General features: G+C 48.6%; 1 protein-coding gene and 1 pseudogene across 1 annotated transcript; both read right to left on the bottom strand.

Annotated features, from left to right (window-relative positions):
* Positions 1-293: 293 nt before the first annotated feature.
* Positions 294-11,211, bottom strand: LOC124100983 (phosphatidylinositol 4,5-bisphosphate 3-kinase catalytic subunit delta isoform-like). Its single transcript, XM_046456650.2, is given in 23 exon segments — positions 294-431; positions 1,047-1,179; positions 1,526-1,671; positions 1,843-1,966; positions 2,523-2,690; positions 3,162-3,240; positions 3,402-3,514; positions 3,614-3,792; positions 3,910-4,009; positions 4,159-4,302; positions 4,498-4,619; positions 4,706-4,873; positions 4,946-4,996; positions 5,379-5,509; positions 5,598-5,694; positions 6,334-6,555; positions 7,625-7,714; positions 8,097-8,246; positions 8,400-8,579; positions 8,983-9,215; positions 9,313-9,368; positions 9,370-9,509; positions 11,068-11,211. Coding segments are annotated over 23 exon segments (3,108 nt in total).
* Positions 11,212-27,354: 16,143 nt separating this feature from the next.
* On the bottom strand, positions 27,355-27,501 carry LOC124100984 (small nucleolar RNA SNORA70; annotated as a pseudogene).
* Between the last annotated feature and the right edge of the window lie 337 nt (positions 27,502-27,838).

Genomic DNA, 27,838 nt, shown 5'->3' with positions numbered 1-27,838 from the left:
ATTACAATTCTTGTTACACAAATAGAGCAAAATTTTTCATATCTCTTGTTGTATACAAAGTATATTTACACCAATTTGTGTCTTTGTACATCTACTTTGGATAATAATGTCCATCACATTCCCCCATCATCTTTAAACATTTCTTGTCTGTCTAAATAACTAGTGTAAACAAAAGGCAATTGTGTTGTTCTTTCCTATGAGTTTCAGTTCAGGTGTGATGCCCCATCTAGGACAACCAAGGGTAGCTGTCCTCAGAACAGGTTTGCCAGCCTGTGGCAGCTCAGAGGTGGCCACTATTGCCGGTTGTCTTTGGTCAGGTTGTGTGCCAGCCAGTTCACTTTGGTCTTCCAGCTCTCCCTCAGGGCTTCATTGAACTTCACCCGGAAGTGCTTCAGCCCCTCCTCCTCTGTCTTCCCCAGCGCCAGAGTGTCCTGGGACAGAATCATCACAACTGCATCAACATTCAGGGGTCCTGACCCTGCTGCATCTGCAATCCCTTCTGCCTCCCTGTACTCCTGCCCCCTCTGGTTGTTGAAATTCCTTCCTAAAAGAACTGCAAGCAGATGGTCAGGCAGCCTCACCTTATCTGAGAGAAGGACAGGAGAAGCTTTAGGGAATACACCCCCTCCCACTCTGCCTCTCATCAACTGAAAAGACAGGAATGGAAAGTGTCTTGCAAACCTACAAGAGACTTTATCTCATGCATGAAAGACACTGAGGACACATGGGATGACCAAAGAAGATCACAGTTTACCTGCAACTGGGCAGGACTAGGCCCAGGGAGTGCAACATTCTGGCCACTTCCCACCATACTGCACTGCTGGGCCTGGGACGGCATGAGGGCCCCCATCTGTGAGGTGAATCTCCTAGGTCCCTGAGCTGTTCGTGCAAGATGCACTCTGACCAGGATGAGCTCTGCCAAGCTCATTTTCTATACTATACATAGGGGAGGAAGGCTCCTCCACAGCTGTAGAGGTTCAGGCAGGCCTTGGGAAGTATGTGGTGGACCCTAGCCTCTAGTCTGGTGTGGCCCTGTGCTGGCATACCTTCAAGTACTGGATGTCTTTGGAGGAGCTGAGCTCAGGCAGGCCTGCTGCCTGCATCAGAGCAAAGAGTTGGAGGAAGAGGAGCCCATGGCGCCGCAGAATGCTGTAGGCCTGTTCACAGTAGCCTCGAAACCTGCAGAGGTGGAGGAAATAGATAAAGCCCTGGGTCCTCCCTGCCACCCCCAGCCCCAAACAAGCAGGGGTTCTGCATCCAGCCAGCACCTGCTCCTGAGTGTCAGCCCCTGGTCGGGTTATGGGTGTACCCAGATCCTCTAACCAATGCCCCTGCCTGGGCCTGCCTCCTACACCTCCCATGGACCTCCTGTTTGCACGGCCCAACAGGGTACTCTGGGATTGGGGTGCACCTGCAGAGAAGGCAGCACCCCCAGGGTGGAGGCAGGAGTTAGCCTGATGGCTATGTCCCCATCCCTGCCCCTGGCTGGACACTGTCCCCTCACTGGGGCCCTGGGTACCCTCACCTTTCAAATTTCTCATTATTACTAGTCTTGCCCTGCTGAATCACGTGGACAAAGTCATGGGTGAGGATGAATGGGACTCGCTCACGGTTGATTCCAAACTTGGTCTTGAAATTCCCCAGAAAGTGGCCAAAGTCAATATGAAATAGCTGAAGGGAATGAAGGGCAGCTACTGAACAGGCTTCACAAAGAGAGGTTCTGTTTAGAGGAAGTCAGCAGGACTTGGGGCACTCTTCTGGGAGCTGTGGGCAGGGCAGAGAGGCCGCTGGGCCAGGCATGTAGGACAAGCTCACTGGGCAGCTGAACACAGTGCCCCTTACCTGCCCATTCTCATGGATCATGATGTTGTCACTGTGCCGGTCACCGATGCCCAGCACATATGTGGCCACACAGTAGCCGGCACAAGAGAGGGTGAACTCCTCAATGGCTCGATCCAGGGCTTCTCTGGGTGGGGAAGATTGAAAACCAGGGCTCCTTATATTTTCCCTCCTCTTGAATCTGGCCTTGTGTTAATCAACAAGGAAGGCATTATTCTGGAGCATAGGTCACCATGCCCAGCTTGAAATTGCCCCCTTCTTCCATACAATACCATGCAGAGAAGCCAAGGTCTATTGTTAGTTGTGCCTCTATGCAGCCTCTCTTCATCTGACAGCCAAGTCCCTAGGTGTGTGACTGGGCCCTTGGTAGATGCTCTGGGCCCAGGCAATATCACAGATGCTAGCCATAGCACCAGCTATTTCAAACCACAGCAGAAACACTCAGCAGAACCCACTCAAGCTACATATTTGTGACTAAACATGGTGGTGGTTTTAACACCCAAATAGTTGAGTAGCATAACACAGTCATGAAAAATGGACACCCGGGAACAGTGACCTTCTCTGTCCTGCCCCAAATCAGATGTGGGCCAGTGCTCAGCTGAGCCAAGCAGCCATGGAAACTGTCACAGGCCTTCCCTCACCTTTCACTCTATCGAGCCTCTCCCAGGAATAAGAAAGCCTACCCAGGGTTCTTGGACTTGAGCCAGTTGAGCAGGGCATCCTTGTTGAAGGCAGCTATGGCAGACAGGTTGCTCTGGTTCAGCTGGATGTTGGCAATGGTGTCCGAGTGCTGCACCACCTCAATGAGGCCCATGCAGTCACCAGTGGGAAGGCAGCCGTAGGGGGTCATCCTAGCACATGAGAGGAGGCACAGGCAGACACTATGGTTAAGGACATTCTCTGGGGCTACTGGAACCCCCAGGAAATTGAGGCGCCCAAGAAAACCACAGGGGACACTGCTCAAGTTCCTGAGGATGCGAGAGGGGGTGTGGGGCCCTGGGGAAGGTGCCTCAGAGACACAGAACTGGCACCCAAGTTGCAGAGCACACCTTGGCTGGGCTCATGTTTGCTTTGAAGAGAATGAGTCAGCGGGCTTGGAAGAAGGTGGCACTGCTCCCCAAGGGGTAGGAAGCCAGGAAATAGGAGCTGAGCACCAGGAATGGCCTTACCCAAACCCTTCCAGCTGCCCTACCCCTCTTGTGAGAACAGCCCCTCTCACAGCCAACATGGAGTTGTCAGTTTAGACCAGGAACTCCTCCAGAAGCTCAGGCTCTGAGGCCTGTTATAGACCCAAACAAACAGGTGATGGACAGAGGCCCCACCTTAGGTCCAGGCCCTCCTGCTTCCACAGGGTGTCCATGAGCTGGATCTTCTGCAGAGTCAGCATGTCCTGGCGGAGGTCTGGAAGGGCAGGAGTTTCTAGTGGGTTATACACCCATGCAAGGCTCAGAGTATCTGAGCTCTGTCTTCTCAGGGAACCCCCTGGGGCCCTACCACAGAACAGTATGGGCCTAGGTGAGAAGGCCAAGGCCTCAGCATGTCCCCTGCCCAGCCTGGCTCACCATCCCCGTTCCTAAAGATGATGCCAACGCTGTCACCACTGCCTGCCTCCTCACTGCTGTACATGATCCACAGGGGTTTCATCTTGGAGTCCATGAAGGTGCACCTTTCCACACTGCAGGCAGAGGGCAGTGTTGGCCTGGGCAGTTGGGGGCTCAGGGTGGGGGAGGGGGCTTAGGGCCTGGCTCCAGGTGGGGCTAGGCCTGGGGCTCACCAGACTTCTGCCAGCATCGTGCTGGGGTCCAATGGGGACTGCAAGTGTGAAAGGGCTTCTAGGTAAGTATCCTGGCGCATGTACAAGTGCATCAGCTCCTTAGTTTGGGGCTTGGTGGTCTTCTGGGAGCTCACTTTCACAAAGTCGCTCAGGGTCTTCAGCTTGCTCAGTGCTTCTGCCTGGTGGGCAGAATGGAGTAGCAGCAGTGCACATGAGCCTGAGCCAGAACCAGGAGTATGACTGTGAAGGGGCCTGGAAGGGGAACCCGCCTCAGGCACAGGCACTCTGAGCCTCACCTGCTTCATCAGCACCTTCATGTGGTGGGTGCTGCCCCTGAAGTAGGCCTCCATGATGAGGCCGAAACGCAAGGCCACGGACGGCACATGCATCTCAGAGCTGGAGGGAGAAGATGGGGCTGAGAATGGCCAGGAGTGGCACATAGCCCCTCCCCAGCCCAGTAAACATGAGGTCAGCAGGCCAGGAGACCCTCATCCCCCATGGCCTTTCTAGGTTCCCAAGGAATCAGCAGGGGTGCATCCAGCTACCGAAGATGCCAGAAGAGGAAGTGGCCAATCTTTCGGTTGGCCAGAGCCCGGTCCAACAAGAATTGGGTCAGTTCGCAGTCCAGGTAGGACTTGTACTTGAGGACCTGCACCAGCTGCAGCAAGCACTGGAAAAGCTCGTCGTTGCTGTAGGGGAGGAAGGCTGGTTGAGTCTGGGGTTCTGAAACTCAGGACAGAGGTCTCCAGCTGGCAGGTGACTGGAAAGAGGGTGAGGCCAGCCTGGGCTCATCTTCACCCAGCACCCACTTCCAGGTTGCCAGGGCAAGCTGTCTTAGTGAGGAGCTGGCAGCCTGTGGGCCTCAGTGCCCAGCTGGGACTCACGTCAGTTTCTGCAGGGACCTGATGGCAAAGGAGCCCATGTGGCAGTCGGGGAAGCTGAAGTCCAGCAACTCCAGGGCATTCAGGACAGGAAGCTCGGGCCAGGAGCACAGCAGGTAGAGCATCTGGAGGACGCTTTGCAGTCAGGTGGTGGGCGGCCCACTGCTATCTCTCTACTCCAGCTGTGCCCCTGGTGCCCCTCTCCACCCACCTGGGCCACATCCTCATGCTTGTTCCACTTAGTCACGAGCAGCAGGTGGGCCAGAGCCTCTGGGAAGTGCTCCTGCACTTCATGCCGCATCTTCCACACCAGGTCCTTCTCATGCTCATACAGCTCTCCCGACCCCCGCTGCTCCAGGATTCCCTGCAGCTGCAGCTTCTAAGGGGCACAGGCAGAGTGAGGCCTCCAGCCCAGCACCTGGCTCCATGCCCCACCAGCACCCCAGCTCACCTCCTCCTTGGTGGTAGGCCCACGCTCCCCGTGACGTCCCAGCTCTAGGATCTGCAACAAATGTACCTGCTGTGAGCTCCCCAGGCCTGGGCCAGCACTGGCAGGGCTCTAGGCAGGGCATCTGCACCTCAGCACTACTGCCAACCACTCTTGCTGGTGGGAGCCCTCCTACACACTGCAGGGCATTCAGTAGCATCTCCAGGCTCAGCCTGCCACAGGCCAGTAGCACCTCTCCCATTGGCTGTGACAGCAAAATGTCATCAGACATCACCAACATCCCCTGGTGGGCCACATAGCTACTGGAAGGCCTCAAATCAGCATGATGACCCAGCCCCCAGCAATGGGCAAGGCCTGGGGTGGCCAGGGACCCCCTCTGAGGACCTCCAGGAAAGCTCCTGGTTAGCGCTCAGCTTCCAGGAAGGACCTCACTGACCTTCTCCAGGGCAGGGTAGTACACAGGGTGAGGGGCCACCTTGGGCAGGTAGATGACCAGGGTGACAGCACTCTCTGTGTTGGGATTGCTATGCACAGTACCCATGGGGTTCAGCAGGTCTCCTTTCTCATCTGAAGGCAGGGAGAGATGTAGTTGTAGGGGAACCAGATCTGGATGTCTCACCCTCCAAGAGCCTCTCCCTGCTGGGCCTGGGTCCACCTGGGACAGAGGGCCACATGCAGAGGCAGAGCTCCCCAGTCTTGAGCTGGTCCTTGTAGTCAAACAGCATGAGGTTGGCCCAGGCGATTGGGCAGTCCTGGAGAAGGATACTACAGATCAGAGTGAGCCTCTTCTTGTTCATATGCAGAATGGAACCAGTCTCCAGGCCAACCAGGAGAGAAGACCCAGACTGCATGGAAGGTCTCCAAGTTAGACCCAGGAGGAGGGGAAGGACCCGCTATCTCTTTCCTGTCAGAGTTTCAGTAATTAAGGCAGCAGATCCCTTCCTGGCTTCCTGCATCTTCACACCCAGCATCCAGAGACACTTGAGTAAGCCCACCAGTCCCATAGCTGGCCCAGGTCAAGGGGCAAGTCACATCCTGGGTCTAGTGACTTGGGGCCCAGCCACACTCTCCCCAGGCAGCCACTAACTCATCATTTCTGTCCCCCAGAGAACACTGTCCTTCCACCAAGGGAGCTGCCTCCAGGACCCCTAAGGACCACAGGTCTGGGCTAGATATTTCAAGTCAGGCAACTCATGAGCTGTTACTCAGGCAGCACAGGAAGCCAGACTAAGGAGCCAGACTAGGGAGGGCAGAGAGACTGGGGTCCCCAGGCTCTCCCAGGACCCCTGTCCTCAGGGTGCCTGCCTGTGGGAGCAGGATGGCAAGAGGCCCCAGTAAGGGGTTTCACTGGGTGTCTGAGGCCTGGGCCTCTCCCAGTCAGCCCAACCTACCACCTTCTTGGACTTTTTCTTGCTGGAGCGCACCTTCTTGGCCTTCTCCATCACCACATAGAGTGCAAAACACAGCCGGGCCATGCGCGGCAGGTCACAGATGTTGGTGTCAAACTCCAGATGCTGCTTCCACATGGGCTCTGAGCACATGCTCACCTCCAAGCTGGACATCGTCTTGCACAGCATCTCATTGCCATGGAAGAGCCCGGCCTGCACCACCAGCTGGGGAAGGGGTACAGGGCATGAGTGAGGGAGCGAAGGCGCCACCCCATCTAAAGTTCCAATCCTCTCCTTGAAGGTCCCCATTTACACAGGGGTCCAAATCTACTTCTTGCATTGAGAGTGGTCCAGCAGAGTGTAGGCTAGCAGTTCAGTGGTACAGGTGTCTTGGGGCATTGGTACCCCAGGCTGTACTGGGGCAAGCCAGTCTCAGTACACTTGACTCTGTGGGTCAACTCAGAACCTCAGTTTCCTCATCAGAGTTCAGAAGTTCCAGGGTCCCTTCTGCTTCTAACAGCTCTGGCTACCTTCATGCCTAGCATCTTCTGAGCCCCATGTGGCTCGTAAGACTGCCTGACCAGTCTCCAGTGAACCTGTTCCAGTTCCAACCTGCCAGCCCATCCCCAGAGCTGCTCCCACCCAATCCTCCGTGACTCCTGCAGACACACCCCCTTCCCAGATTGTAAAGTAATGCCAAAAAAAGAGACCCAGACAAGACATGCTATGCTCTGTGGACCCAGACAGGCATCACCTCCCAGAAGTGGGACAATAAATCCACCTCTGCAGGTGGTTCTGAGTGCAGAGGAGCCATGAAAGTGCTTTTTGAAGAGACAACAGGGCACTGTTCCCCAAGCCCACGGGGGCTCAGCTTCCAGGGGGAACCATGTGCAGTGTCCCCCAGACTCTGGGCACCCCTGGGTGGGTAACCCCTGGAAGCACCTCAGCCCAGCTGCAGCCAGCTTCTATGGTGCCTTACACACCTCTGACTGTGCCTCCTAATTCAATGGGCTGTGCCTGATTCCACAAGCTCCACCAAAGTCAAATACCCACAAGTTGCTTGGCACAGGTTTCCATTAATTGGCCTCCCTGGCCTGATGGCCTGCTCCCCTCCCCTCTTATTGTTTGGATGTGGCTTACAGCCAATCCAGGCAGAGATAATGAGTAATGTGTCCAGGTGACTTTTGTGTGACACCCTCCCACTCTTCTTTCTCTGCTGCCCCTCCAGGCCACAGCACACCCTGTTTGTGCAAAAAAACCCACCTGTCCCCTCACCTGGTACCCGAGCCCCTACCTTCATCTGCTCATCAGCATTGATTTTGCTGCCCTGGATCAGCTCAATGCAGAAAGGCTGCCCCAGCGACCACAGGGACACAGAGGAGGGCTAGAGAGGAGAGGAGCTGGGGTTAAATCCCAGCTCATTCCCCTGGCTGCTGAAAGGCTGGGGAGAGGGGGAGAGGGTCACAACTTTGTGGCAAGGTTCAGAAACTTGTCACCAATACCATCCTTTAACAATCTGCCACACAGGGGCCCAGGGGCCCCAGCCCCCCTGAGATCTGCAGAGAAGTAGGCAATCTGGGATCACAGTAGCTCAGACAGGACCCCACCTTGGGTGTCAGCTCAAGGCACTGACTCTCCAAAAGGACTGCACCATCCAAAGTCCCCTGGATCAACGCCTAGCCCTGGTGCTGCCCAAGAGGCTCTAGGATTGGCCAAAAGGAGGGAGGAAGAGAAAGAGGGTAAGAAAGGGGAGGACACCATCTCACCTTCTTCATGGGAATGGGGGGCGGTTTGGTGTGTGGTTTCTGGACCTGAGGGGCTGGTTTGCTCTGCTCATCCTGCATGGCAATGATGGAGGAGGAGTGCACCATGGTCAGGTGGGGGGTCAGTCCACTGTGCAGGCAGTGGCATATGTACTGAGATGAGAGTGTAAGGTTGAACTGTCAATGGGTGGCATATCAATTCAGTAGAACCAAGAGAGACCCACAGTCTAGCTCTCCCACTCCTATGCTGGCCCCTTCTAGAGTGGTAGGGATCCCAGAGTGCAGAGGGCTCCTTGCAGGCCTCACCTTGAACTGACAGAGCAGGTAGCTGCCATAGAGGTACTCATGCCGCCCATTCACCTGCAGCACATAGTCCTCAGGCTGCTCCATTGTGAGGTGTTGGTACACCTTGGCCTTCTTCTGGAGGGCGCAGGCCATCAGCGCTAGGGGCACATCCTTGGTGGACACCTGGATGGTGAAGCTCTCCTGTGGGGAGGAGGGAGGGTTGGCATGCTGCTCTCAGGCCCATGGGCTTCTGGGGAAAAGGGGCAAGGCCACCTGCCTGCCTTTATTGTGTATCCCCAAGTGTGAGCCCCACAAGGGCAGGGCCTGGGTCATTCACCGGTGAAAGTAACAGCAGACACCCAGGAAATACTTGTCCAGTGAATTAAGGGACCAATTCAGCCTTGGTGAGCTTACCTGGTGGGATGCTTGACTACACCCCTTGCATGCCTGCATACCTGGCAAATGCCATGTGATGCCAGTTAGAGAAGAGAAATTTGGGGGCCTGGGACACTGGAGTGTTTTATCAGTGGAAGGTCCCCATGGGCACAGCAGCCCATGTGCCGCAGGTGGGGCAGCCTCCCTAGGACATGGGCTATGGGCTCACCCTGCTGCCCTCAAATTTGACATTGACCAGCAGGTCTGGGTTGGAGATCTGAGAGGTGTTGCTGTCCCCCCAGCTCCTGGTGGAGGGCTCCAGCTGAAGGGGAAAACTGTATTGCAGCCAGGCCTCCCAGCCCAGCTCCTGCCGGTGGGCAGCCGCCTCCTCGCTGAACTGGCACATCTTAGTGCGGAAGTCATTCACTTCTGGGTCTTGCAGGCAGTCGAACTCGTGGAGTCCTGTAGGGCAGGAGCAGGCTCAGTGCAGGTGCATGTGGCACCAGCCACCCAGGTGTGCCCTACCTTGCCGAGGCGGGGGCTGATCTGCGAGCCCTACCTTTGCCGATGAGGAGGCTGATCTGTGAGTTGATGAGCTTCTCCATGCGGTCACCCTGGCCGGACATCACAGAGCCACTGCTGCTCATCCTCTAGCTCCTGCTGCTCTGCGGTCTGGTTGACACAGGTGAACACGTAGGCCTTGGGGTCACTGAGCATGTGGAAGAGGGGCTCATTCTGGGCTTCGTGCCACAGCATCTGGGAGGAATGGTTATGGTCAGCCTTGCTGGCCATGACAGCTGCTGGGAGGCAGGCAGAGGCCTCTAATCTGGGGATCCCACTCTGCATGAGCCACATAGAGGGCAAAGGGAGACCCCAAGCATCACTTCCTAGGACCCCTTTGGCCCTTGGGACCAACCAGCTAGTCAGCAAGCTTCCTGTCCCTGTGCTCTGTGAAGAAAGACTTGATGTGTGGAGATTGGGGACTGAGCAGCCACTCCCACCTTAGACACATTATCTAGGGCTGCTTTCACCCCACCAAGTTGATGGTGGCCTTGAGCCGTGGCAGAGCTGAACCACTGTGACACATAACACATAGCCCACAAAGCTTCATATCAATAAAAATATGAAGAAATCAAAACCACAATGAAGTGAGAGATGGGACCCCAGGGACAAGTCTGCTACTGTAGTGTTTCAACTTTAGGCACATTGTTTGAAGTTCTGTAAGCACATCAAGTGAACCATATAATGATGTTTACAGGAACTAGAATATGAACAAGATGTTACTGTGGTCACTCAGAAAAACAAGTCATGAAAGTTCATAATCAGAATTTAGTTAGAATGTAGTTAGATAACAGGAAATGGCTAAGGTAGTGCCTGTGACTGTCTTCTATGGCAGGAACACAGGCAGGTCTCTTCCTTCTCATTCTTATTTTCCAAAATTTTATGGGCCATTATTATTATTGAATTCAGGGACACTCAACTACAGAGCCATACCCTCAGCCCTTTTGCCTATTTTATTTAGTGACAGGGTCTCACTTAATTGCTTCGAATCTCACTGCGTTGTTGAGGCTGGCTTTGAACTTGCAATCCTCCTGTCTCAGCAACCAGAACATTTGGGGACACACCCAGCTACTTTTGAAGTAGAAAAATTTAAGAAAGGATGGAAGGAAGGCAGAGAGAAATCTTCCAGGACATTAAAAAAAATCCCTCAAATGTGGTCCATTGCTTCTATCATTTTTTTTTCCTGTTCTCAATAATAGCTTTTAAAATTGTGAAATAAATTCTTGCCCTCGGGCAGTCCAAGGCATGACCCATTAAACCCAAGTTTGTAAGTGGCACAACCCCATTGAAAGCCACAGGACAGCATCTACCAAAGCAGATGTTCATTGCTTTGACTCAGTAATTCATCCTGAAATTTATTCAATGAACCTGAGGACCCTTTCCAAGGATGATGGGCACTATGTTGGCAACAGTTTTAAAGACAAATTCCTGCAAGGCCCTTATGTGGCTGGGAGCAGACTGTGGTCACTAAAGTGACAGAGAGCATAATGTGAGTCAAACTTTCAAAGTTCCATTCCAGCACTGGAGGCCTAAGGGCAACTGAGGCTAGTAGCTGGCCCTCTGGTAACTAGGGAGTGGAACACATTGCCATAGGGTAAGCTGAATTCGGATAGTAAGTGGAGGTTAACCACACATTTTATACAAGTTTTTGACATTGTATATCTTTCAAAATTTACATCTGAGGTTCTCAAGTGTGAGGAACAATGCCTCTGTCTTTCTGAGCTCCCAGGGCTCACAGGAGACCAGGCAATACCTGCTTGATGGTGCTGAGGTTGGCATTGCGGGACACAGGGAAGCTCAGGTAGATCCCTGTCGGCAGAAGGAAGTCAACCACCACACTCTGATTCTTCTCCTCCTCAGTCCAGAATTCCATAGGACAGTCAATCCCCAGGGGCATTCTGCTTTGTTATTTCTCTGTGGCTACTCGACATGTAAAGGAAGCAAAGGCAGAGAGTCCTTTGAGAATAGTGTATGGGTGCCTTGGGCAGTGTGAAGCTCAGGGCTGAGGGCTCTCAGGTGGGCCCATGGTGTTCTCCTCCCACAGGGCCCCCACTGCCCAGGTAGCTGCTGCTCCTACTGCCCCAGATAACTGTCTGCACTCGGCTGCCTCTCACCCTGGTGGACACATCTGCCTCCCTCACCGTGGGCCCATAGACCAAATAATTTTCCTCTGGAAAGTATGCATCAGGGAGACGCTACCATCATGGCCACCAGCTAGCAAGGAGAGATGGCAGTGTGCCTGGGTGTACAACTCAGGATTCGCGAAAGGCCAAAGGCTATAACTGGACAAAATTTGTATTTTTATTTTTTGCACTGGGAATTTAAACCAGGGACACTCTAACACTGAACTACATCCCCCATCCTTTTTATTGATTTTTTCCTCCACCGGGATAGAACCCAGGGGAATGAAACTACTGAGCCCCATCCCCAGCCTATGTTTGTATTTATTTAGACACAAGGTTTCCATGAGGTATTTAGGGCCTTGATAAGTTTCTGAAACTCTCTTTGAACTTGAAATCCTCCTGTCTCCGCTTCCTAAGCAATTGGAGTAACCGGTGTGCACCCCAGTGTGTGTGTATTTGTGTGTGTGTGTGTGTGTGTGTGTATGTAAGATTTGGTGAGATATATTGATTGAACTGAGCCCCCAACCTGCCCCCACCACATACATAACAAAACATTACAGAGAAATTTTGTATTCCATACACTCCAGAACCAGGTCAGCCCCTCATTTCCCTCACCCCCAGCTTCCCCTCCAGGTCACCACCATCTGGAATCTGTTTATCTATAGCCTCCATCAGTGTTTTTACTACTAATTTGTATCCACAAAGAAGTCCTAATATTTTTGAATGCCTTCAACCTTCCTAAACTAGTGAATCTTCTGCAACCTGCTTTGGCCACTCAATTTATGTTCCTTAGATCCATCCACGTGGATGAATACATGTAGCAGTAGTACATTCATTTTAACTCCTGCAAGGTATTTCACTGTATAAAGAAAGCACCATATATTTGCCCTGATCATGGTGATAAATTGTGAAGGTTTGTTTCTATTTTCTTTAGTTGTTACAAAAAAATGCTACAATATATATTCCTATACTGGGTTCCTAGCCTGCACCTTGGAGCAGAGAGGAGGCTGGTCCAAGAGCAGTAAGTGAACCTCATGTTTGATGTCAAGGAAAATATTCAAATTAAAAGGGAAAATACAGGTAAAATTAAGGACAGAATGCATTTTATTTAGTCCAATGTATCCAAATTATCATCATGTTGACATGAAATCAACACAGGAAAAAATACTATAGATATTCCAACTATTTTTAGTATTGAGCCTTTGAAATCTTTTGTATAGTTTATGCTTATTTCATTGCCAGTTTTTCTTTTTCTTTTTGTTTTCTGCCATTTCCCTTTCAGATTTTAATCAGAAATAACTGGCCTTGGATGGTGGTTTAGCTCAGTGCCAGAGCACTTACCTAACATGTTCAAGGCCCTGGGTTCTATCCCCAGCCCAACCTAAACAAATACCACAAAAACTATTTTGTCTACTCAAAATTTTCACACTATTTACAGGTTAAAAATATTCACCAACCCAATTTTTTCCAAACAAATAAAGCTTTTCTGATAAAGACCAGGTATCAATTTCTAAATTTCAATTAATGTAAATTAAATAAACTGTGTTTTTTTTGGGGGGGGGGATGGAGGTGCAATTCTGAGGATGGCACCCAGGGCTTTTTGCGTGTGAAACAATTGCTCTACTACTGAGCTGCCTCCCAAACAAACAGAATGTTTTGAAGTTCATTCCTCAACTGTGCACTATCTACATGTCAAGTGACCAAGAGTCCCATATAGTGAAACCTATGATAGGTATAAATCCATCATTCACTTGCTCAAGTACCCCCATGTTTTCCTCAAGGTGGTGCTGCCCATCGTGAGCTCATGCTTGATCTCCAAATTACCCTCAGCATTTGCTATTGTCAAACTTACTCATTTTTGCCAATCTGATGTGTATGAAATTGGCTTACTTTGCTTAAATTGCTTTTCGCTGATAATTCACAAAATGTTTAGCTTCTGCAGAAAGCCTACTTATAACCTTGGCATGTGTCCTGTGGGGTTACTTATCTTATTCTTGTTAGTTTATAGAATCTATATATTCTACATTCTATTCCTTTGTGGATTAAATGAAGTGGAAATGTTTTCTTCGTACTCTGAGTCATCTTTTCTCTTTGTATATGATCACTTTTTGGTGAAGAGAAGTTTTTATTATTAATGCAATAAAATATATCAATGTTTTGGAGGAGGTCACTCAGTATTAGAGATAATTAGCATGCACAAGACCCTGGGTTCCATCCCCAGCACTACAAAAAAAGGAAAGCAATCCCATGAAACTCCCCTACCTACTGTAACATCACAGTCTCCTGTATTTAAATGACTTTTGAAAGTAGTTGAAAGGACATTTAGTTTTCGTTTGTTTTGAGAGAGTGCTTCACTATGTTGCCCAGGTTGAATGCAATCTTGCGATCCTCCTGCCTCAGCCTCCTGAGTAGTGGGGATGACAAGCATGTGTAGTGGTACCCAGCTATAGACATGTTTAATTTAAGAGTGATATTCTCTGATGGCAGTGCCAGCTGGGGCCAGGCATCCTTAGTGGGATGCGCAAGTGGCTTGGAGCAGTGTGATTCACACATTGCCTTGTCATCCCAGGGCACTGCTGCTGGCAGATGATTCCTTGGATTGTGAAACCACATCCTATTTGAGGTTCCTCTTTCTTAGAATGGCCAGGCCAAACCCTTCCTTTATTATTCAAAACCTGGGGGATGATCAGGAATCCTGGAGAATATGTCTATGATGCCATATGTTCTTTGGCCAAGTGGGGAAGTCAGTGGGACACACTGGGTCAACTAATCTGGTGAGGCCAAGATGAGCACACAAGGGAAGCCCTACCAGGAGCTCTGAACAAAAGGCCTGGGTTCTGAGAAAATGCACTCCTGCTCCCCTGCCCTCAGCACACTGGAAGTGAAGTCTTCAACCATACTTCCCCAGCTAGGTGGCAGGGAAATAATTCCACAGAAAGTGAAAAAGTGGAAGACCCATGAAGGCTTGTGCAGGATAGAGAGTGAACAGGAGACAGGACAGGAGAAAGCCAGATCTCCTTCCCTCTCTCTGTTCCCAGGACTCAGAGTTCATCAGCCAAAAAGCCTCAACCCTCTGCTCTGGACAAAGCCCAGACCCATCACTCTCCCTCTCACAGATGTCAGCAAATTCAGGGACTTCAGAACTGTACAAGAATGCAAACTGATATAACCACCTTGGAAAACTCTCTGGCAGAATCTATGAAAGGTGAACACACCTGTGCCCTGCACCAACACATCCACTCCTCAACAGATGGGCCCAGAGACACGTGAGAGTGACTGTGACATCACTGCTTGGGACAGGCTGACAAACTCACATCAGCAGTCGGGTGGGGAAATAAACTGCGGTTATTCTTTCCAAGTATAATGTTATATCACAGGGAGGATGAATAATCTGCAAAGGCACACACAATGCCATAATGTAAATGAATCTCACAGACATAAGGGTGAACAAAAGGATCCTGGAACCAAAACCAGGTGCTCATGATTTCAACCACGTGGAGAATGACAAGGGAGAACCGCTCATCTATCTTGGCAGCAGAGTCACCCCAGCCTGAGGGCCTGAGGGGCTTCTGGGTGTTGAAATCATTTTGGTTTTCTATCTGGAGACTTTTCACAAGTGCCTCACACATTGGTCCACATGGTTCAGATGGGTTGACTTCACTCCTAGCCACTAAGATGGCATGAGACACAGGCCCAGCCAATCAGAAGTCAGAGTTTCCCCTCAAGTGTGGGTCAGATGGGACACAGGAATGGAACTCAGGCCCAACCCATCGCTGGATGTCACCTCCCTGGCTCCAATAATCCCAGGAAGGGCATGTGAATATCAAGTCCATTGACTAGGTTTCAATGTCCAAACTTCCTTCTGGAGTAGCAGAAAAGATATACTATTGACATGAAGCTTCTAGGAACTGTCCACTGCACTTAGGGACAGAAACCGAGAAGAGACCCACATAGGAAAGCAGAACTCAAAATGGAAATGGAGAACACAAGCATGGGCACGAGGATGTCACTGAGTCCCTGGACCTGGCCATGTCTGTAGCTTGTCCCTTCTTCCTTTCCTGTCTCACTCTCTCTTCTCTCCAGAGAAGTTTCAGTTGGGTTTTCTGCCACTTGCCGTATCTTTCCATGAGTGCAGCCACATTTCCTTTATGGAAGTTTCCAGTGTCTAGAAAGTCCTTTTCTGGGAAGGTGCCCTGCCTCTGTGAGCCAACCTGTGTCCTCTGTACTGCCATCTAGAGGCAAACAGGCAATCCGCCTGACCACTGTCACTGATGGAAGACCTCATCTAGAGCATCTGGTTAGCTCAGAATTCAAACTTTGTCCAAAGTGTCTGGAAACAGTTTCATAATGAGAACAGGGAAAGGTAGTGGCAATGTGTGGCTGGAGAGAGGCCTCTAGGGACAAATTGTAGAAGAATGTTTCAGGTACCAAGCTCCTGCAGAGTCTAAAAGTGTGCCACAACACCTCCCTAGTCCCCAGAAAACTTTCTTGCTGGCCACATCGCTGAGCTTGCTGCCAGCCCTCATGGCATTTGTCAATGTAAGCCACGTTCTTTACGCCTGTCCAGGAACAATTGCCTGATTTATGAATTCAAGAACTCGTGGTTATCTTTAATAGCTTCATCTCATAACTTGCATTCATGCATTACTAGGTTTTTTATTTTATATGTATCACTCAGTCTTGGATACATTCCTTAATTCCACTAGTAAGTATGAAGCCTGATTAAGTGCTAGGGATTGCAGGAGGAGCTGCAGGGAGACACTGGTCCACAAGTACATAGGCAGGGAAGCAGAGTGCCCACACATGGCCCAAATGTAGGGGAGGACAGTGCCACATGGTGCTGTCATGGAGAGTAGCTGGAGGGCAGGGACACCGCATGTAGTAGGCTAGGAAAGACCCCAATGGAAAGGACCTGGAGTGAGGGCCAGAGAGTGGAGGGGAGACATGATAGAGATGGGGGTCAAGGTCATGAGGGACTGAATCCTGCACATCCTGGAAAACAGGGCAGCACCTGGGTTTCTGCTCTTAGTGAGATGGGTGACCTAGGAGGGTTTTTTGGAAAATCAATGATGGGATGTGACTTTCATCCAAGACAAAGCCACTGGCAGTGCTATGGAGGGACTGATGAGAATCAAGTCGAAGAAGCAGTGGGTGAGCATCAGTGAGTTTTCTTGACCCAGCACTGAACATCAAGCAGAATCCAACATGCTCCCAAAAGGAAAGGGTTCAGGTGGAGAGGAGCCATGGATAGCCAAGGGTTTGGGCCTGGGAGTCTGCAGGGCTGATGGTTATTGCCTGCCCAGGGAAGCCGAGGGTGATACAGAGCCCTGGTGATGAGGCAACAGGTGGTCCACCTCAGACAGATGAAATCTGAACTGCTGATTGACACAAATAAAGACAGGTGTGCCCCTGTCAGAGGCCAAGTGACCTGGTCCAGAACCCATGGGAGCCATCTGTGGGGTTGCAGATATTTAATCTGGAGCCAGCATGTGACAAATGGAGACCCATGGGAGCAGGTGAGATGGCCTAGACAGAGGGTCAAAGAAGGCCAGGTGCACCCCAGGAGCAAGGGTGGCATCATTCTAGGATGAAACTTTAGCAATCCCTCCATCCCAGGCCTCTGCCTTCCCAAGATGACTGTTCTGTCCAAGCCTGACATTCAGAGAGCATCAGGGAAGTAGCAGAGCACAGACTCAGTTCCTCCCACCTCTTGGCCACTAGGTCCAAAAGGCAACTGAAGGACAGCAGAGATACTTGTGGGTCTCCATCTCAGGAAACCCTGTCATCCCTTCCTGTGTCCTGGAGTGTCCCTGTTGGCTGTTCTTTCTCTAGCCCAAGGCTAAGTAACATGTTGGGGTCTGACCTGGGCCTTACACAGGCCACAAAGTAATTTCCACAAACATCTTAAGGAACACACTGTGGCCCACGGGCCTCACTGCCAGGAGCACGAATGCTTCTGTGCCTTCTGAGGGAGGGCAAGTAGGGACATACACCAAAACTGAAGATCCTTCCTCCAGCTGAAGCTGCAACCATTGACTGCCCCTCTAGGCTGACAGTCCCACTGCCTGGTGGCCTGGCTGAGCCCCGGATACCTGAGGGATTCCCTTTCTTTATCCTAAACCTCTGCCAGGGCTCTGGGCCAGAACCTTCCCAGTCTGGTAGACTCTACTGCTTTTCCCTGGCCATTTCAAACGTGACTAACTGACCAGGCAGTGCCGCCCAGCCTCTGCTGATGTAAAGACAGGCTTTGGGACCTTCAGTTACACGTCCTGGGCAATGGATTTCCAGGGGAACACATGAGTCACTCCAGGCCTAGTGGACAGGCCCTGAGAGAAAGAAGTGAAGATGTGTCCTGCCCATTTGTGTGACAAACATCTCCCTGAGGGAACCCCAGGCAATGTGTGCCATGTTCCCTCCATGTCGCCTATGGAGTATCCATGAGCTGCTCAAGCACAGGAGCCATGCCTATGAGTCTGAACCCAATGACAAGATATCATATCCTTTCTGGATACCAGAGCCAGAATTCACAACCTAACTAACCTGAGAAAAGGGGCCTCAGTCACAGAAACCTCGAGAAGGCAGAAATGCACACAGTCCAAGTGTCTACCCCAAACCCAAGCTGGGAGGATACAAGACCAACAGCCTCCTCAACCAAGGAGAAAGAGAAAACCCTGCAGAGGTACTTGTGAGGTATGTGACTGGTGATCGCAGAGGCCAGCCTGTTGCACCATGCTGAGCCAGCAGTGTCTGGGCTTGGCTCCTTGACCTGGGTTCAATATATAGAGTCCCTTCTTAACTGAAATTGACACTTTTCCCATTATCCAACCTCTGTGGACAAGTGAGTGGGCACTTCAGGGTCAGAAGGTGTTTGCCAGGGGGCCCAGTTCCCAGCAGAACTCCTAGACACTTGCCAGGAAGGTCCCAGAAACTGCCATCTGGCTCTGTCTACCAGAAAAAGCACAAAGACCCTTCAACCACACAGCCTCCCGGAGACCCTAGGAGTAGCAGGATGGAGGAGGCTCCCTCCTTGGCCCAGTTCTTCAGCAGGCATTTCTGTGAGCACCTTCTAGTTTCCCACTAGGCGCTGCACAGGCACCACCCCTTCTCCTAGAGAAGTTGTAGTCTAATAGAAACAGACAAATTTTAAAAGGAAGGGAATGAATAAACAAGATGATTTCAAAGAAGAAAATGCCTAGAATGTGGAAAAGAGAAAGGGTGGGCAGGAGACGGTCATCAGGGGAGGTTACACTGAATAGGTGAGGCCCTGATGAGAGACAAGCTAACAAAGACCCAAGACATGGGAGTAACCATAGGGTTCCAGGCAGCAGGATGGGAGTGCAAAGGCCCCAAGACAGGTGACTGGGAACGGGGAGATGACAACAAGCGTGTGATCCTGCAGGGCCCTGGTGCCACAGCCAGGATTCCAGGCTTTGCTATAACTGCAACAGGAGCCCATGGGAGGATTTTAGGCAGGGGTCAGACTTGGCCTGTTTGTTCCTCTACAAGGAAGATGGCTTTGGCTGCAGTAAGAGAAGTGGAAGAAAGGGGGTTCAGGATGGAAGCAGGAGAGGACAGCAAAACCCGAGGCAAAAGCAGACAGAGGAGAGATTAACCAGGGGAAGAAAGAACTCTGGCCCACAAGCCCAATACACCTGAATCCTCTACTTCAACAAGCAGAGGAGCAGATGTCCCAGCAGGCTGTACTTCTGCTGTCCTTACCAACTTCTTGACCTGAAGTACAAGTCAGGAGAAATAAATAGTCCAGGGCCCCCCTAAAGGATATGTCTAGGCTAGATGTACTATTATTCTTAAACACAAGGCCTTGTGTTTTGTGGTCTCACGCACGTGAGGCTGAGCTACTTCACAGCCCCAAGTCAGCAGCTTTATTTGCAACCAAGAATCAAGTGGTAACAATTGGGCGCAAGGGTACACACCTGAAATCTCAGCTACTGGGGAAGCTAAGAAAGGAGGATCACAAGTTTGAAGATAGCCTTAGCAACATGGGGGATCCTGTCTCAAAATTACAGAAGTAATAAGTGCTAAGATGGAGCTCAGTGGTACAGTGTCCCTGAGTTCAATCCCCAACACTGGAAGAATAAAAACAAAAGTGGACTTTCACTCATTAAGCAGGGAGGAAGTTCAAAGATGATGAAATATCTGCTGCATTGTAAAAAAAATCATGATCCTGTTGAAGAGTATGTGGAAGACCTGGGCAAAGTGGTGCCAGCCTGTAATCCTAGAGGCTCAGGAGGCTTTGGCAGGAAGATGGTGAGTTCAAAGCCAGCCTCAGCTTTGGTTAGAGGCCAAGTAACTCAGAGAGTCCAGTCTCTAAATAAAATACAAAAAGTGGTAGGTATGTGGTTGAGCGACCCCCTCCCCCACACAAAATAAAAGTGTATGAGGAAAAATTCATAATTAGTAAAATGAAGACAAAGTAAATAAAAAGTTGGGAGAATTGCCAAGTCCAGGAAAAACACAAAGTGCAGCAAGAAAAGACATACAACTGAGGTGCACTGAGTGGACACCACTGTGCATGGTAAAACTGGTGCTATTTCATACAGACTCTGGATTCCAGTTTGTACCCCTGGCACTTCTGTGCCAGGATCTCAGCCTTGCAGTGTGTTAATGCTGCCACTCTAGAGCCAAGGATAGATCACCCTCCTCAGCCCTGTTCAATGTCTTAATGTGACACAGATACATCTCATCAATTGGGCCAAGCTACAAGTCCTGGCTATAAGAGAGGCCAAAATTTTGCAGTTCCCATGGTGGGTAGGTATTTGCTATGTATACAGTCTATCCCAAACTTATGTGCTGAAATCATGGTACTCTGTGGTGATATTAAGTGGTGTGGCCTAAACTTGGAGCAATGTCACATGCCTCTAATCCCAGCTACTCTGGACGCAGATACAGGAGGGTCACAAATTTGAGGCCAGCCTCGCAACTTAGTGAGACCCTCTCTCAAAATATAAAGGGCTGGAGATTTAGCTTAGTGCTAGAGTGATCCTGAGTTCAACCTCCAATACCCCCAACAAAAAGGAGGTGAGTCCTGGTGTGAGGCCCTTAAGTCATGGTGGTGCTGCCTTGAAGGGAATGCTGTTCTCCTGGAGTGAGTTCTCAGGAAAGAGTTGTTATAAAATATGAGTGCAGCACCTCCCCCTCATGGTGGCTTGCAGCTTTCTGATGTGCCCTCACCCTCTTACATGCACTTCTTCCTTGATGCCATCTGCCATTAGTCCCTCACCAGAGGTTAAATCCATCTTGGATTTTCAAGTTCTAAAACTGTGAACTCAATAAACCTCTTTGCTTCATAAGTATCCGGGTCCATGTATCTAGTTATAAATACAGCGTACTATAGTATTATTGTTTCTGCCTTCTCCCAAGACTATTCAACATACTAATAGCTGAACTATGCATGGAAAGCCATTTAACAGCTGGGCCTAATGAGAATGAGAGAAACTGCATCCACTTCTTTCCTCATTTACTCTCTGATATTAGTAGAGAACATCCCCCTGAGGCTTCCTTGCAAAGAAATGCAAAGAGCGTTGGAGTTTTTGAAAATGCACATCTAACTGGGCACAGTGGTGCACACTTGTAATCCAGCAACTCAGGAGGCTGAGGCGGGTGGAATGCAAGTTTGAGTTCAGCCTGGGCAATTCAGTGAGACCCTGTCTCAAAAATAAAATAAAAAAAGGCTGGGGGATGTGGCTCAGAGGTAAAACAACCTGATTCAATCCCCAGAATCAATTAATCTCTCTCTCTCTCTCTCTCTCTCTCTCTCTCTCTCTCTCTCTCTCTCTCTCTCACACACACACACACACACACACACACACACACACAAAGGAAGGAAGAAAGAAAGCAAAGAAAATTCACATCCAAACCTGTATCTAATGTACTATTTTACTTAAATGATGAAAGAATTCTGAATTTGAAATTCATTTTCCTTGGAATTTGAAATATCTATCCATTTTAATATAGCTTTTAGTGTTTCTTTTGCTTTTGAAAAAGTCCATGGTAAATCTGTTCTTTGATCATTTTTCCTTCTGGTGAGGATACTTCTACTTCTGGAGGCATTTTGTTTCATTTTGTTTTCGAGAAAGGGTCTCTCTACATTGCTCATGCTGGTCTTAAACTCTCCAGCTTAAGTCATCCTCCTGCTTCAGCCTCCCAATTAATTGGGATCACAGGAGCATGACTGGCATGAGTCAAATGCCAAAGGCTGCAGCTCACTAACTGGCTCTGGAACTCCTCGGTACAAATCCATCCCAGGCAGCTGCATCCTTCTCTTTGGAATTTGCCTGAAGCCTAGTCCACATCCTCGCTTGTTTGCCGAAGTTTGGGTGATTTTCTTCTTTTGGGACTGCTATTCCTATGAAGAAGACCTTCTTTGGCTAGAGTGTCAGGGAGGTTGGACCTTCTCCAAATTCTTAACTGCAAAAACATATTTCTCCTCCCTTCCCCCAAACACTGCTTTCTTCCTCAAATTACCTCTCCACAATGAGCCATGAAAGACCACTAGCAAAGTCCCTGCTGCCTGGCAGCTCAAATGTGCTTTGGTGGCAATGAGCATCATCCCACTCTTGCCTGACTCTGAGCTGCTTATTTGTTGGGGAAAAAAGAAAGAAAGAAAGAAAAAAACATGTAAAACAGAATCTCAGACACCTCCAGTGCAAGCTTTTACAGGACTTTAGCCTAACTGCAACTTCTTCACCCATGTTTCCCTTCTTGCATGCCACTCCCATTTTGAATGGCTGGCCCTTCTCATGGCCAGTGGCACCCACTGCTCCCTTTGGTGTTACTAAAGCATACCACAGGAGTATTTCCAGACCCTGGAACAAGGCTGTACATACGGATGACTCAGATGAATTTTTTAGAGTTGTTTGTTAATTTTATTTTATTTTATTTATTTATTTATTTATTTTTTTTGGGGGGGTGAGGAAAGTAACTGATCACAGCCATGCCTGGGTTCTAATTCCAGTTAATAGCTGCAGAAAGTAGATTGAGAAACTTGAGAATTTGACTGACCATGTGGATCTGTTTTCAAAGCCCAATCTAAAGGAAAATTCATTCCTGTTGGGCTGCAGATGAAATGAAAGGATGTGAGGGAGGGGTCACCTGCTCACTGAATTTGTGGTGTTACTTCCTCCACCTTGGGAACTTCTGGAAATACTCTCATCACAAAGAGTGGAAAGAAACAGAGGAAGAAAGAAAAGACCTGACAAAACACCAGAGCTCCAACCCAACTGGGTGAATTCCAGAAGAAGAATTGTCCCTTCTCCCAACCCTGGCCCTGGGCACAGCTACCTGCACAGTCAGCCTGGACCCCAGCAGGTGTGCTGGGGAGGGCTTATTAAGAGCAATAAACCTAAAGCAGGGCTTCTGTATGAGATGCAAGCAGAACCTTTGAAACCTGCTGGAAGAGGCATGTGCTAAACCAGCACATTTCCCAGGGGCCAAGCTAGAGCCTTCTGGGCTGCCAGCCCAGTTCCTGGAAGGATGCTCTAGGGACCCTGCTGCAAGAACAGAGGAAAGTGGGTATGGATTATCCCTTCCCTCAACACTGAGGGAGGATAGCCAGGACTACCCAAGTCATTTCTGGGGGAGGAATTGGAGGCCAGTACTAAGGGATAAGGAACAAATAACTGCCACTGCTGATCAACAAAGAGAGAGAGAAATGTTGGAGATACCCAAATGTGGAGAGCAGTGACACTGAATGGGAGAGCAGTGTCTGAGATTGGGGTCTCTAATGACCTCATGGCTGTTGCACGCCTGGTGCCTGGGAATGTTCCTGTGCATTCAGCACAGGATGCTTAGCTGCTGTGGCAATGCCCTGTATGAGGAGGCTCTGTGCAAAAGTCTTATCGGCCTCAACCTTAAACTCAGGCACATAGCTCCTGGGCATAGAGGAACTCTCTTGCTAGACAACCATAAAATTCCATTTCTGAGGTTGCCTGTTTACCTGTCACTTTAAACAATACATTTTCTTGAGCACTGCACAAAGCCCTTAACACTGCACATTGCAACTGTGGATTGCAACTGTAGAAAAGCTGCATAAATGTTTCTAGTCCAGTTACTGTCTGAGTACAAAGAATATGGCTTGTGTAGTCTTTAACCTGAAAAATAGACATATATAAATAAAGACTGCTGGATAACTCTTTAAATATGCTTCTCCATCAGAGAGAACCACTCCAACTGATCCCGGCAATTAATCTACAAAATATACATGTGTGAGTATTTTATTTTCTATTCCCCATTGACTCTGGACAGAACATGCAAGAATAGCACATTGGCCATGGCACCAAAACACATAAGAATGGGCACAGGGAAATGAGAGGGATCACAGGAACATGCTTTTAGAACAGGAAGGACATGGCAAAATATGTGATGGAACCAAGAAAAGGAAGAGACAAAGAAGGCAAGAAAAGAATTCATCCTCAAGAATTCAGGTCAGGAAATGAGGAGCCAGGGAAGAAATCATAAGAGGGTGTTCAGGGGAAAGACACCTCCTGGCAGGGAGCTGGCCCCAGTCTCTGGACCAGGTCTGCCCTCCTCTAACCTTGCCAGGTTCAAGAGTAAAGTTTAGTAGGCAATGCTAGTGAGGTACTGAGCAGAGCAGGCTAGGTCCAGAATTGAGGTAGGGGAGGGGATGACCCATGTAGAACTGCTTGATCCCTCTTGTCCCAAACAAGGCATCTTTGTCTGGAGACTGCTGAGGACCTGGCTCATCTCATCAAGGGCAGTGGTCTAGACTCTGGGGATTCCATCACCTGGTAGGCAAAAAGGATGTGATCAGAGTAGGAGAGGAGAACATTGCACTTGTCCAGACAGACAATTACACTGTGGTTGCAACCTCCTGCCTCCAGTTGTGACCTCTTGCACCCGTTGGTCTCCTCAGTGGGGTTGTGTCCACTGAGGGGGATGCACCAACCTCCCCCAGCCTCCATAAATCAGATCTCCACGTTCTCCCATTCCACACACCCCAGGCTGAAAAAGCCCAACATTGGGCATTATGTGGAAGAGGGTGCTGGGAACCCACAGAGACCCTCACAGTTGTGATTTCTACCAAGTGTTGGAGCCTGCACCTGGGTTTGGTCTCCTTGGATATTCTTCCACACAGTAGGTGGGTCCTGGAGAGACCAGAGTTTGCCAACATTAGTGTTGGGATGGAGACCACAGGGCCTGAGGACAGGCCTGCAGGGAGAGGTGCAAGCAAGTAAGAGGGCTTCAGAGGAAGGACATGGCTCAGGACAGGTGGCCCAGGGCAGATGTCCTGGGGCAGGGGTGGGACCAGAGCCCACCCACTTCTGGTGTCACCAGCAAATGCTCACACCCTCAACTAAGCAAAGTGCTGACCAAACAAAGTAACTCAGTCTTCCAAGACCCCAGTTGCTCAGGGCCAGGGCCAGGCCTTTGGAGTTCTTTATTCAAATCCCAATACCCAAAGCAGGAGCAGGACCTGGGATTCAATGCACAATGATCCTGATCTTGGTCTTAGTGCCTTAAAACCAGTGGACAGAAGGTGCCATTTGCATAGTGTGTGAAGGCTGGTGATCTGCCAAGCCTCTTTTATGTTCAAACCTTATGGATAATTAGTTCCCTATTACCTACCTACCACAGGATAAGGGGATACTTTTCCATCCAAAGAAAATGGCCACAAGGGAGCTCCCACAAAAGCCACAAAGTTTGAAGGAGAAGATGGAGTTTAACCTGTTCTTTGAGGGAAGGGGAAGAATGCAACAGACAGAAATTAAGAGAAAAAGGCAAAGCAAATGCCGTGAGAAAAAGGGAAGTGTATTCCACATCACTCCACGGGTATTGACAAGTAAAAAAGAAATAGGAATACTGATTATAGCCAACTAAAGGGAATGTGGAAAAAGGAATGAGTGAAAAGAGAGGGAGAGAAACACTTACAGGATACAGAAAAAAGAAATTTAAATAGATACAAAGGGTGGATGAGTGACTAAAAATGCCAAAATGAAATTAGAAATGTGGACTAGAGAAAACAAGGTACATACATAAACAAGCATCTTCCCAATTGTTTTTAAGTTGTTCTTTTTGCAGAAATGGGGATTGAATCAAGGAGTGCTCTACCACTTAGCTACATTTCCAACCTTTGTTGTTATTGTTTTACATTGAGACAGGGTCTTGCTAAATTGCAGAGGCTGGCCTCAAACTAGTGATTCTCCTGTCTTAGTTTCCTGCATCACTGTGATAACAAGCACGCACCTCCATACCAATAGAATTGCCACCTTGTTTGCAAAATTTTAAATGCACAGTAGTACTCCTTAATGTTTAGCTTACCAGATAATGACATCAAGGTGCACAGCCAGTAGGCAGATTTGAGAGTTTCCAACTCCACATTAGAATATCAATAAAACTAAAAGACCTGATATTGCAGAAGAAAGAGTCCTTTGTTCATTCTGACTTAACAATACCCTATCACCCACTACTTCCTCCCCAAGGCTTAGCTCTAGGAATTGCTCCAGCAAACAGCATGTTTTCCCCCCTCACCCTATTTCCCAAAGGACTCACCTACACTCTAAGCTCAATCATCTCCTATGCTGAACATGATCACACCTTTTCACAAGAGCATCACTTTCCAAATAACTGCAAATCTCTGACAACCATGACTGCTTCATGTGTCATTTGTCTCTCTAAAGGAAGTTAGGGTACTAGTAAAGCAAAATGAGCTCTCTAAAATACTTGCTAAATGATATTACCTCAGCTCTTCAAACCTGATCCTAGGTAGAGGCCTACTGATATGATTACACTATGATGCATCCTTCTCCATAAGTGAGAATCTTCAAATACTTATTGACTAAGAGTAGGAATAGCAGTTATGATAAACCATCCATTCAGTCTTACAAGTGATGAAGGACATAGAGCAGGTTTTATATGGTCCAATCACTAAGTATAAGGTGATTCTGAATTATTTCAATGATATTAAGCTTGTGGAAATTGTGCCTAAAATAATTGAGTTTTGTTATAAATGATGAAAATTAAAATTATGTAATTAAAACAACTTTAGAAAACACATCACTGCATATGAGCTCAATTTAAAATTTGTGAAGTTTGATTACTGAAGACATTTGTTTATATATGTAAGCACTTGATCAATTACACTAATGCATAATTATTAAGAATACTAGGGATGAGCTAACAGAAAAATACAGGTTCTTCGGTTTAAAATCAAATCATACCTGACATACAAGAAAAAGGCAGTTTATGTTGCTGCTAAAATGGGAAAGACTATGAATCTTTCATAATAAAGGTGGTGACAATCCCAGCTTACACTTGTTATTAACCATGTGCCAAGCATTATTAACTGAGTATTAACCTGTTTTCTTATCTGCAGTATGGTATATTATATAGCTCATAAGGTTGTGTGAGGATTAAACCAGAAATGCAAAACTTCAGGAGTTGCAATAGGTAAGTGATCAATAAATATTTCCTATTGTTACCATTTGGGACAGTGCAACCAGGTACCCAGGTTTATTGTGACCACCCCGAATAAGATTCAGGCTGGTAGAGAGAGAAGCTTCAAGGACAAAACCCACTACTTGTGCAGGGAATAAACACAAGAGTGTATTTGACCTTATGACCTTAGGCTTTGTTATTAAGAGCCCACATTCTAAAATCACAGGTATTAGATATGAAATTCAATTTTAGAGTCAAATAAAAATGTGACCTTGACTTTGAAAGAAAAATAGAAAGTACCATGGGCTATGGTGAATGAGGAAACCCAAGTTACAACTTAAGGTAGCTATTACTACTATGCCCTCATTCTGAAGCTTGGAGAGTTGCAAATGATGGCATGGCCAATATCTTCTTTGACCAGTGTTATAAGACTTCTCAAAAACAACTTAAATACTAGTCTGGAGACCAGAGCACAAAAATAGATAAGAGAAACAGGGAGAGGATGATGTATCCAAGGTCCCTTAGAGCAACGCAAACAACACAAACGAGGAATGAGTTGTATACATAACCAGGGAATCTGCTTTGGAGGTCACTGTATGCTGAGCTTCCATCAGAGAGATGATAAGTGAAGTGGGCTTAAGTAGCTGTGGCTAATTAAATTAGATGTAGAACACTATGTCTTCAAAATGTAATGAAAAGTTTGAAGCATATAATGTAGAAAAAGGAGATTCAGATAACATAACCTTATAAATGACTAATCATTCTGTGAGTTTTCCCCACCAAAGATGGCTATTTATCTTCACAATAAAGAGTCATGCTGCATCTTGAAAACAAAAAGAACTATTAATTAAGGATGATAACCTTTTATAACAGCAATCCTTAGAATAAATTTTTAAAGTTAGAAGAGCCTTTTCACATGAATAATAGCTCCTTAAAATCCCCTGGATTTTTCTACTACAATGTGGCCACAAGAAGCCTCAATTTTTT

This window comes from Marmota monax, unplaced genomic scaffold (assembly GCF_021218885.2).
Source record: "Marmota monax isolate L192 unplaced genomic scaffold, Marmota_monax_Labrador192_F-V1.1 WCK01_AAM20220418_F8-fsc00643, whole genome shotgun sequence".
In the NCBI taxonomy this organism is placed as follows: domain Eukaryota; kingdom Metazoa; phylum Chordata; class Mammalia; order Rodentia; family Sciuridae; genus Marmota; species Marmota monax.
This window is presented reverse-complemented; position numbering and strand designations above follow the sequence as displayed.